General features: G+C 40.7%; 1 protein-coding gene across 1 annotated transcript; it reads right to left on the reverse strand.

Annotated features, from left to right (window-relative positions):
- Window positions 1-755: 755 nt before the first annotated feature.
- Window positions 756-11,485, reverse strand: LOC137868551 (protein ILRUN). The gene is made up of 5 exons (XM_068705394.1): window positions 11,198-11,485; window positions 6,733-6,887; window positions 6,384-6,581; window positions 5,396-5,700; window positions 756-3,910 (listed from the first exon to the last, which is right to left on the reverse strand). The coding sequence occupies exons 1-5, from the start codon at window positions 11,353-11,355 to the stop codon at window positions 3,875-3,877; spliced, it is 852 nt and encodes a 283-aa protein (XP_068561495.1). The 5' UTR covers window positions 11,356-11,485; the 3' UTR covers window positions 756-3,874.
- Window positions 11,486-11,748: the final 263 nt, after the last annotated feature.

Here is an 11,748-nt window from a genome sequence, read left to right on the forward strand (position 1 = left end):
CAAAACATTTGGGTTTTTTCCTCTGTCTATGAAATGCAAAAACCAACACTTTAGCATGCTGCAGAATCTCCACAAGGAGGAGTTGTTCACTCATTATAAGACCTATTATCTGCAAACCAACTTGAAGGCCGTTTCACCCAGTTTATAACATGCTAGCTGCAATTTAAAACAACAGACCTCCTTTTTTCCTGTTAATGTCCGTTTCACTAATCACATACTTATATATAATATAATGCTAACATTTGCGCTAAGCATACAGCTGAGGATGATGGGAATGTCATTATATTTGCAGGTGTTTGTTTTTTAACCAAAATATCAAATTGATAAACTGGGCACTAGTGAGATCTGTAACCGAATAGTTTTAGAGAAATTTCACACACAAAAAAAACACTCAGTATCAACCTCATGGTGGCACTCGAGGAAAAGTCAGGGGATCACCAAAGTCAGAGGGATTCTTCCTTTGGCCAACATAAATATCTGGACAAATTTCAGAGCAAACAACTCTAGATTTGTATCGATATCTCACTACTAGGAGGCACAGGGTGGACTCTCCGCTCCAAGCTTCTATACTATTGCACTGTGTTTATTGTTATGCACCATTCACAGAGTCAAATTCCTTTTATGTGTAACGTACTGTACTTGGCAATAAACAGTTCTGATTCTGACACTGCAGCTTTTCAGTTCGATGATTGGCCGAGTCTGGTGCACGCGGCTAATATGTCTGAGGAAGTGAAATATAGAAAAAGACAACTTACTCATTGTTTCAGTGTTAATTTAATCATACAAATGCTTAATTATAGATACAGGAGGGGAAAAAAAGCTTTATTTTGACAGTTTCTCTTCAGATAAATGTGCTATCTTAGGACTATGTAAACTTTCATCTCATCCACTCACCATGCCACCCATCTCAAATCTGTACATAGTCACAAACTAAAACTAAAAAAATGAATCCAGCAATATTCAGATTTCTCACCACCTGTGTCTCTCTCTCGCTCACCAAAACACACACACAAGCAAGCTCACAAGAAGTAAGCACTCACTCACTCACACACACACACAAACACACACACAAAAATAAAGAAATAAAGAATAAAAAGACTGACATGACTAAAAGAGGCAACGGAGAACAGTGTATACTGTTTGGGAGGAGAACTCTCGGCTGACTCTCAAAAACAAACAGCAGCACCGCAAAACAGAATGCTGGTGAATTTCACGAGTCGGGTACACGTGATCGTAGAAGCAATGAACTCCAAATGCACCGTTTGACATAACGAACGCAGCAAAGCTGAAGTGAAAATCCCGGTGTTATTATAGCAGAACAACAGCGGCACTCATTTCCAGGTACGCAAAGTCTAAATGCATGATCAATATAAATGGAAATCAATGTTAATTTATAGAATGAGACATTGGTGAAGTGATGAAACTACGGTTTAAATCTTTGTGGTTAACACAATGAAAACAAAACTTAAAGCTGTGAGGAACAAAGGCCTTTAGGGGAGAGCAGATAAGCAAAACCAACAAAACTTTCTGGAAAATGCTGGTATCACAATCCTCAATAAACCAAAAAAAAAAAAAAATCACTTCCCCTCCTCAGATGAGGCAGACAGTGTTGTGCAAATAGCAGTAACAGAACATCAGTGCTAGTAAAAACTGATGCAAACCATTCATTTTCATATTCAAATAGTCTTCAACTCGTCACTTTTTTCTTTGATTTTTTAGCACCACCTGCTGGCTGTAAATGGGACTGTTTGCATCTGCAGTGCACAGGAAGACCGCAAATAAATAATAACAAACAGGGCAATTAGTGAGTCACTTCATCCAAATGGTGCAGAATCACTCAACAATACTTCAGAGGTACACGCCCAGTAAAGCGCTCTCCATATCGATGCGTATGTCAATAGACACATCGTCCTTTGCCCAAGTAGTATACACCATTTTTGTCAGTTAAATCCAAAGAGAAACCATAACATACATGCACACTTAACAGGCACACGCACACACACAGTACACTTACTGTAGACATCGACTCCCAAACTACAGTCACTCACCAGGCAAAATAGATTTAGATGGCTTTTTTAAACCCTTCCTCACACCTCACTTGCTCAAACTCACTTGCATCCTTTTGCGCTTCAGCATCTATTTAAAGCGAAAACCCACCCTAAACACACACACACACACACACACACACACACACACACACACACACACACACACACACACACACACACACACACACACACACACACACACACACACACACACACACACACACACACACACACACACACACTGTCTGAATGGAGAAATCTGCAGACAGAACAGATTAGTGTCTTGGTTCTCTGGGTTTTATCTTTGGGAGAGACAGGGTTCCTACACAGGCATGGTCCATATTTTTGTTGTGATAGTAGAAATGGAGAAAATTTGCCCCCACCATATTTGAGTATCTTTGAATGTGGTATTCAATATGCGTTATTAATGTTATGTTATTGTGTGACATAATTTCATGTGTCATAGATTATTTAAAGTTACTGACGGTGAGTTTATGTCAAAAAAGGTCTAATATGTTGAATAACAATTGTTTTGTTTATTCTGGTTCTTTTTCTTTATGCAAGTAAAAAATATATATTTTTCTTCAAAAACTGCTCAGTTTAACCTTAATAGGTGAACACTGTTTATAACTTTTAAATGATAAATGTAATACAAAACCAGACATAGGTGGTAACTTTTAATACTCTCTGGCATGAATAAAACTACTCTCCATTACAAAAATACTTGAGACATGACAGTACGTCACATGTTCTCAAAGTATCTTTAAGCACAAGCTGTTGAGCGGATTGAATAAAGAAAACAATACCAGGTAGGTGTGCGAAATGCTCAAACTGACTCCGTATTATTTTATAGAGTAATCATAATTCCCAGTTCCAAATTTGCAAATAGTGTTCACATCAACATCAAAGTTGTTATTGCACCTGGAAAGTTCTCTAAAACGTAAATACGGCGTAGGTCAAAGTCAGTAAACCCAAATTTACTGGATATAGTGGCTTATTATTTAACTCTCACACGACAAAATCTGTAAACATACAACCATTTTAAAGTTGTCCGACCATGTGAACGCTCACAAGATGTAAATATGGGAATCCGTCTCCTCCATCCATCCCATATGAAGTGAACGCGGCATTAGTCTGTGGTTTAGTAATGGTCTTTTTGTGAACGGCAATGCTCCGGAGTTCAGTACAGCTGGTCACACTTGCTGTCATATTAGTTGTTTAATTAACGTCACAAATCATTCATAGGTTTGTGTGTGAAACTGGTGTAAGGCTTTTCATCTAGAGAAAAACTGGAAATAATCCGTAGCTCCATCTTTCTTTCTTTTAAACACTTCTCAACTCCTCAAACTGATTAATGATCACATTTAGTTTTGTAGTATTCTCAGCAGTTTTCCAAACATTTCCAGCCCTGTGTAGGAACCCTGAAAGAGACAAAGTACTCAATTGTCCAATGGAAAATACCAAATTGTATGTAGATTGTTTAGGGTTGACTTTCCCTTTTAATTAGGTGTGTTTTACAGTGGAAATAACAATGGTTGTGTGTTTCTATTGTCACGGATTTATAGCACTCTTAAATGAAGCATTCACACATGCGAATCCGGGTGTTGATGTCAGGTGGGATGTTTCGCTGTAGCGGATGTAATCCATCACCTCACTGTAGTTTGTGTCCCTGTGGAAAGGGCCTCGGGGGTTGGGGAGAAGGTTGTCATGAGTCAATATAAAACAACAGTTCCTCCCCCCCCTTCTGACTCCTCTGCATTTAATCTCCCAGGGTGTTGAGCTGATCATCCACTGTGGTGGAGGGGAGGGGGGGGGTCTTTGTCATTCTAGCTCTGTCCAAATGGATAGGGTCCGTGAATACCCTGGGGGGGGGGGGGAAATGACAGAAAGTGAATTAGAGTAGTTTATACGGAATGAGAATGAATATATGTGAAGATAAGTAATTTAAAACCGAATCAACACACACATTGCACCGCTCTCTGATGTTATCATCGGTTTCATGGCAGAAACAAAACCGGCATTACATGAAAGAAGCTCAGCCAATGTCCTTTTGAATTTAAATGCTGACTGGATGACTAAGTGGTTTTTGACGGTCCAGTTCAGCCACCCAGGAGAGGCTGTTAGCTGAAACTGGCTCAGCTATGACAGGCATGAGGTGATACCTGTGTCTACTATCATGTGGCCCCACCTGAGACACTCAGGTGAGTTGTTACTAACTAACTGTAGCTCGATTTTTTTTCTTTCTGATGCATGTCACAATGAATTTGCAATAGAAGCAATTCACAAATTAATATCAGCAATACTCACGTGAGGGACTTGTCACATACTCCATCATCACACCTTTAGTCATAGTACATCCTTTACATTAATATCATCTTTTAAAATACCACTAGCGGGGCGAAACAAAGATCTGGCCTGAGCGTGGAGCCAAAGGAAAGGCTATACTGATATAAATGCCATATAGTGATCTGAAAGTGTAGCTGGAGAATTACAATCTAAAAGTGAGTTGTAAGACAAATTGAGATAAGTCAGGTACCAAACGGCATGGCAATCCATCAAATAGCTGTCTAGATATTTCACTCTAGTTCAATGGACCGAGAGCCGCATCTCTAGCATGGCTGAGCAATAACTAACCAAGCCGTGAAACTATTGCAGTTAAACCAGTTTGTTCAACAGTGTTGTATTGCCGCAACCTAAACTCTGATACTACCCCGAACTGTCCAGAACCTGATATCTCAAAGATATCTTAAAGATATCTTAAAAATATCTTAAAGATAACTCAACAGCAGCAGACCAAGCTGCCATGAAAACCGGTACGGACGTGAACGGCCCCTCTAGAACGTTCTAAACTTTGGTCTACGGCAAAGTACAGTACGTCAAACACTAACGGGAAGACTCTATTCATTCATGCTCAATACACCCTACTGCCAAAATGTCAGGTTAAACACAATAAACACTCAAATCTAATAGGAAGACTGCCATAACATTTACTGAGCACACTGATTAAGTGACTAGGGGTAGAAGCAGTTATTTCTTTATTACTCAAGAAATGATAGGGACCATCTAAACAGTTAACATATACCATATATACCCATGGTGACCCAATCCAAAACTAAACAACAAAACTGCACACATGGCAGTGTTATAATACTGTTGGAAAAAACTAATGTTTGTCATAAGTTCATCAAGGAGGACCACGCCGGTCATTCTGTTTTCACAAAAGGCTTGTCAAGGAAGTGTGTCTAGCTGCTCAAATAATATTTGAAAAAGGTTAAGAAAATATGGTAATCAATGTAGTGAAAATAGTTTTTGTGAAGTGGAAAACCCTAAGTTTGATGCGTACATACCTGACCATAAGTCACCACGGAAAGATTGGTTTGGAGACCATTTGACGCCCTATTTACAGCATTATGAGACAGTCCATTTTGATCTTGCTGGATTGGCTCCTGTGTGCGTTCCCACGCTCCGCCAGGATCTCTGAAGCTGTTGTCAGTGGCGTCGTGCTTGTTCTTCTGTGGCGAGGCAAAGGGGTTGAAGTCTCCCTGCACGTTGCGTTGGGGTTGGGTGTTGAATTCCGTCTCGAAAGATGACAGCTGCTGGGTCACGCCGAGGAGACCGCCGACCTCTACGCTGAGAATCACCCAGATCACATCTGTGGAGAAAAGAACCATTCACAAGTGAGTCAACCCACCAATTTGCTGATTTCCTCTTTGTTACAGTGTATCATTGTGAATTGACGCTTCACCAAGTACCTCCCCTAAAAAGCAGACTGGTCAATCATAGCGTGGCATCAGCCAGCCCCATAGACTCTCATGAAATTGTTTCATATGTTCTTCATTATCATGCTGGTATTGGGGATTTGGAGCTAGTCATGATTAAACGTTGTGTAATAGTGATACTAGTCACCCGGAGAGGTTGGAAGGAGATCTACTTTTTTAAAACGTTAGGTTTCTACATAAAAACCTGTGGAGCTAACATTAGCACGTTAGGACTTCTATACTCAGGAGCTACTGAATGTACACATGCTGCTTTTGCATTTTAAGGAATGGAACAGTGAATAAAGATCTTAAGTTGCTTTATTTAATTGTTTTCTGTCATGACCACCAGGTGATGTGGTGGTTCACTTTTACGTCGTGATCTGTAGCCTTTAGTTTCTAGCTTTATCTTGTTCAATCAAACGCGTAGTCTAGACCCTTCGGTTTACTTCTCTCTGACATCGCCTTCTCTTTTTCCCCCAATAATAGCAGTTCATGGAGCGTAGTTAGTGACAGTGTGGGCTCCATGGTAGCTCTAATAAATGTCCTGATTAGACAGAGATCTTTGGTGATTTCCTACCTCCGTAGAATAACCCGCTGGCTGTACACATCCTCCACTGGCCCTGGTACATGCCTGGAGCTGTGGGACTTCGCATCTGCACGCTCACATCTGATATTTCCTGGGGGTCTAGTGACTTCACCATTACTGTGTTTACATGCCCAAACTGATCCCCACCGATGTATTTGAGACAAACCCCAGGTGGCCACGACTCTGCACCTACAGTACACAAAGATGAGTGCAGTCAAAACACAGTTCAACGACAAAACCATGACGTGGTAAGTTACATTTGGTCTTATTGCATACAGATTCAGAAATGCTACTCATACTGTGAAAGCTACACATGTGAATGTGGGGACGTGCTCTGCACCTGTGTTTTGTATTCTCCAGGTCTTTGTGAACGGTGTATCTGGAGGTACAGACTCTCCTTCCCCGATCGTCACGTCCTCAACGAAGGACATGGAAGGCGTGTTGATGTTGGGACTTTCAAAGTCATAATATGCACCAATAGCAGCCTGCAGGTTCCTGTTCCAACACAAAAAGGAAGAGCAAGGTGTTAACAGGAGTGGACATTAAACGTGTGACCCTGACCACAAGGTTTTTGTATTTGACAGAATATAAGCTAATTAATCAAGAAAAACATTTGTTTTTTGTGCACATTGTGCTGTTTTTAGAATACTTTTCTCAATGCACAATAATAAAAGATATTTGTCTTTCTAATCCCTGACTCACAAACTATTTCATCAAATGTGACAATCCACCAATCTGATACTGACAATTACAAAAAAAGGATCACTCCTAAAATAGGATTCACATAGACTGTGTAACTCCCTTACAGTTATCATGACTCTTTTTAATCCGTACATCAAGAGACATACTGGAACTGCTCAGAAGTCAGTGAACAATAGAGCATCTCTGAAGATCTCTCATCTCTTTCATTGAACCATTTTTTTCTATTTGTGTGTGAAGCGCTTCATACTAAAGCGGAACCAAAAAACTACTTTTATGTATTACTGAATCCTGTTTCTAAAATTTGCTGATTAGATTTTTTTTCTTGGACTTCTATGATACAACACAGAATATTATTGGGCTTTGGACTGTTGGTGGAACACAACAAGTAATTTAAATATTCAACTAGGCCTCTATGGAAATTGTTATGGGCATTTTAAATACACTTTTATGAGGGAAAAAAAATCCCTTGAGGGAAAGAGAGCAGAGACTCTGCTTTACAGAATACACAAAACTGACAGAAGTAGTTGTGTGGGCATTTCTCTTAAAAGAGTTTGAGTGATGTGAGCATATAATTACAGTTGTGGTCAAAAGTTTACATACACTTGTAAAGAACATAATGTCATGGCTCTCTTGAGTTTCCAGTTATTTCTACAACTCTGATTTTTCTCTGATAGAGTGATTGGAACAGATACTTCTTTGTCACAAAAAACATTCATGAAGTTTGGTTCTTTCATGACTTTATTATGGGTGAACAGAAAAAGTGACAAAATCTGCTGGGTCAAAAATATACATACAGCAACATGAATTAGCAATTTTGGTGACTTAGAAAGTTGTGTCAATGAAATGAGCTTCATAGCATGGCCTCTTAACTTCTTGTGAGTGATTATGAGTGACTACAGCTGGTGACTTCTCTGAGGCCATTTAAATAGGGCTCATTGGATACAAACGCCCACAAACGCTACAATGGGAAAGTCAAAGGAGCTCAGCATGGATCTGAAAAAGCGAATCATTGACTTGAACAAGTCAGGAAAGTCACTTGGAGCCATTTCAAAGCAGCTGCAGGTCCCAAGAGCAACAGTGCAAACAATTGTTTGTAAGTATAAAGTGCATGGCACTGTTTTGTCACTGCCACGATCAGGAAGAAAACGCAAGCTATCACCTGCTGCTGAGAGAAAATTGGTCAGGAGGGTGAAGAGTCAACCGAGAACCACCAAAAAGCAGATCTGCCAAGAATTGGAAGCTGCTGGAACACAGGTGTCAGTGTCCACAGTCAAGCGTGTTTTGCATCTCCATGGACTGAGAGGCTGCCCTGCAAGAAGGAAGCCCTTGCTCCAAAAGCGGCACCTTAAGGCTCGACTGAAGTTTGCTGCTGATCACATGGACAAAGATAAGACCTTCTGGAGGAAAGTTCTGTGGTCAGACGAAACAAAAATCGAGCTGTTTGGCCACAATGCCCAGCAATATGTTTGGAGGAGAAAAGGTGAGGCCTTTAACCCCAAGAACACCATGCTTACCGTCAAGCACGGTGGTGGTAGTATTATGCTGTGGGGCTGTTTTGCTGCCAATGGAACTGGTGCTTTACAGAGAGTAAATGGGATAATGAAGAAGGAGGATTACCTTCAAATTCTTCAAGATAACCTAAAATCATCAGCCCGAAGGTTGGGTCTTGGGCGCAGTTGGGTGTTCCAACAGGACAATGACCCCAAACACACATCAAAAGTGGTAATGGAATGGCTAAATCAGGCTAGAATTAGGGTTTTAGAATGGCCTTCCCAAAGTCCTGACTTAAAATCCCATTGAGAACATGTGGACAATGCTGAAGAAACAAGTCCATGTCAGAAAGCCATCAAATTTAACTGAACTGCACCAATTCTGTCAAGAGGAGTGGTCAAAGATTCAACGAGAAGCTTGCCAGAAGCTTGTGGATGGCTACCAAAAGCGCCTAATTGAAGTAAAAATGGCCAAGGGACATGTAACCAAATATTAGCACTGCTGTATGTATATTTTTGACCCAGCAGATTTGATCACTTTTTCTGTTAACCCATAATAAAGTCATGAAAGAACCAAACTTCATGAATGTTTTTTGTGACAAAGAAGTATCTGTTCCAATCACTCTATCAGAGAAAAATCAGAGTTGTAGAAATAACTGGAAACTCAAGAGAGCCATGACATTATGTTCTTTACAAGTGTATGTAAACTTTTGACCACAACTGTACATGCTCACATCAGCACGCCTGGCCAATTGCCGTGAAAAGTGGGCATACTTGTCAGGTGGCAGTTCGGAAAGTTACAAGAATTGTCGGACACTTGACAAATCAAACATCAGAAAGACGTGGTGCTTGTTGTAAACCGCTGTTTACAACAAGCACTTTGATTTAGGCCCCATCTGTATACAGATATCTTTTTTTAAACAGATATTTTCCTCTACGTTCTAAAGTAATATTCTGTCCACGTGAACCTTGTTTAAAATAATATCCCCGTCCATATTAGAGCGCAAAAACGACTCCAAGCGCTCACCGTAGGCTACGTCATTGACACGTCAAATACCAGAGAACAAGGTTCTGAGCATGCGCAGTGAGTTTATTTCCCTTTGTTAACAAATAGTAAATCAAAGTAAAGCAATAGCTGAGGTAGCCCAAATAACATTGGGCACATGAGACACCTTGTTGTCTGTAAAGTGGTGCAGCAATGTTAAGTATAAATGTACAAAAAGTATCAAATGCCATATTTGTTACCGTTTCTGGTACATGCTCATTGCAAAAAGCAACAATGGGCATGCGTGAATTTGGGAGATGATGTCATCATTTACCAAACCATCTGTTTTACACGTACACACTGATACAAAGTGACCAGAGTTTTTAAAAATCGACACCTTAGAGGGCATTTTCAAAAACATCCGTTTTGGTGACCTAAAACTCTGTTTGCGTGTTGACGAGAGGCCAAAACACAGAGAAAGATATCTCTTTAAATAAATATCTGTATACGTGTAAAATATACCAACACCTTCAATCCCTGGTATGGGTCATGCAAAGACACTTTCCTAGTTGACGACATCCCTGGCATCATCTTGGGCTGTTTTCTCAGCCTTGAGAAAACGCTTCCAGAGCCACTGAAAACACGATACAACTGTTCCCTCTGGCTAAACCATACCAGCTATGACTATTAAACAGATTTTTATGTGTAGAATTGGTGAAAACCCTTTAATGAAAGTTACTTTTGTGTCATCTGCTAAATGATTATGAGACAAACCGCATCAGGAGCTAGTTATGGAGCTATCTTTACCACCTTAAATATCTTAGGGGAAATCCTAATCATGTTAAAAAAAAAAAAAAAAAGGGTTACACTAAAGCTGGACAAGATATGCTTTCCTAAAAATAATCATGGGGAATTGTAAACTCTGTATTCAAATAAAACTACACAGTGATGTTACTAGTAAACTGGTTTCGGTGGTCAAATCCCAGCAACTGTCACGTGATGATGTCATCTTGTATACCGTGACGTCTACCAGACTCCAAAATGAAACTTGTACAAGATTGTGTTTTAGGAAGGGCCATCCCTTTAAAAAAAAGATGTGATCAAGGCAACTAACAATTGATTAACTAAAAGCTTAAAATTAATTGATCAAAGACCACTTGTTGTCACCCGTTGATGGATCACGACTAGTTACGTCATCAGACTAACGTGAGATGTGTCTTCCCGGAGCAGCTCGGTGTAACTGGCTGTGAACACTTTTATGTAATATGGCAGATAATCTATACGAGAGTTCTCTGTGCTTAAATTAGCCTGCTGGCTAGTTAGCCAGCTTGCTCTTTGCTTTTTAAAAGGAATTTAATATTATTATAACTCACAGCTGAGGCTAAACTTTACCGTTTCACTTCCGCTTGCCCCCGCAACGATCGTCAGGAGTTAACGTTAACTATAACTGCCAATTCCCGTGAAGGAATGGTGTATTTATCTTCTTGGGTTTGAACAACGCTAATTTAGAACCGTGTGTCTGCCTCCATTTTTTTTAGCAGTTTAATGTATGCTAACTGGCTAATTATACAGTCTATGTTAGCTTAATGTTGCTGTTCGACAACAGGCCCTCAGATCCCCAGACTCACCAGTTGGTCATGTCCAGGAAGAAGGCGCAGCCGGCCGGGTTGAGCTGGAAGCCCAGCAGCCTCTGAAACTCCGAAATGAGGACGTCCTTGTCCGTGGTGCCCATGCAGCTGAACTTCTGCATGAGCTCCGCGTCCACGTCCATGTCGGTGCCCTCCATGGGTGGCGGGTGTCCCGTAGCGGAGACGGGGTGGTGCGGGGAGGGGGGGGACCTCTCTCAGTTTAGTCCGAGGCCTTGTCCAGCCATAACAACCAGCTCAACAACAACAACCGTCAGTGCGCATGGCACGACCAGGGGGACGATGTTTGACGTTGCAACAGCTCGCGCGTCACCTTCGCCAATCACGAAGTGGGCGTCGACGTCATCTGTTGCTATTTGCAGCCACCTTTTCATTGGTTTATCAATGAATCATCTCTGCTCCCTATGAAGTGCAGTACCAGATACATCAGAAGGGTAATATAGGATAAAATAATGAAATGGTGACTCTTGATAACACCAGTGAACATTTTTCTTACAACAGACCAGGGTACAACCAATTCATATAGCTTTAAA

Source organism: Cebidichthys violaceus, unplaced genomic scaffold (genome assembly GCF_023349555.1).
Source record: "Cebidichthys violaceus isolate CVI_PGR_0920_01 unplaced genomic scaffold, fCebVio1.0.p SCAF_117, whole genome shotgun sequence".
Taxonomy (NCBI): domain Eukaryota; kingdom Metazoa; phylum Chordata; class Actinopteri; order Perciformes; family Stichaeidae; genus Cebidichthys; species Cebidichthys violaceus.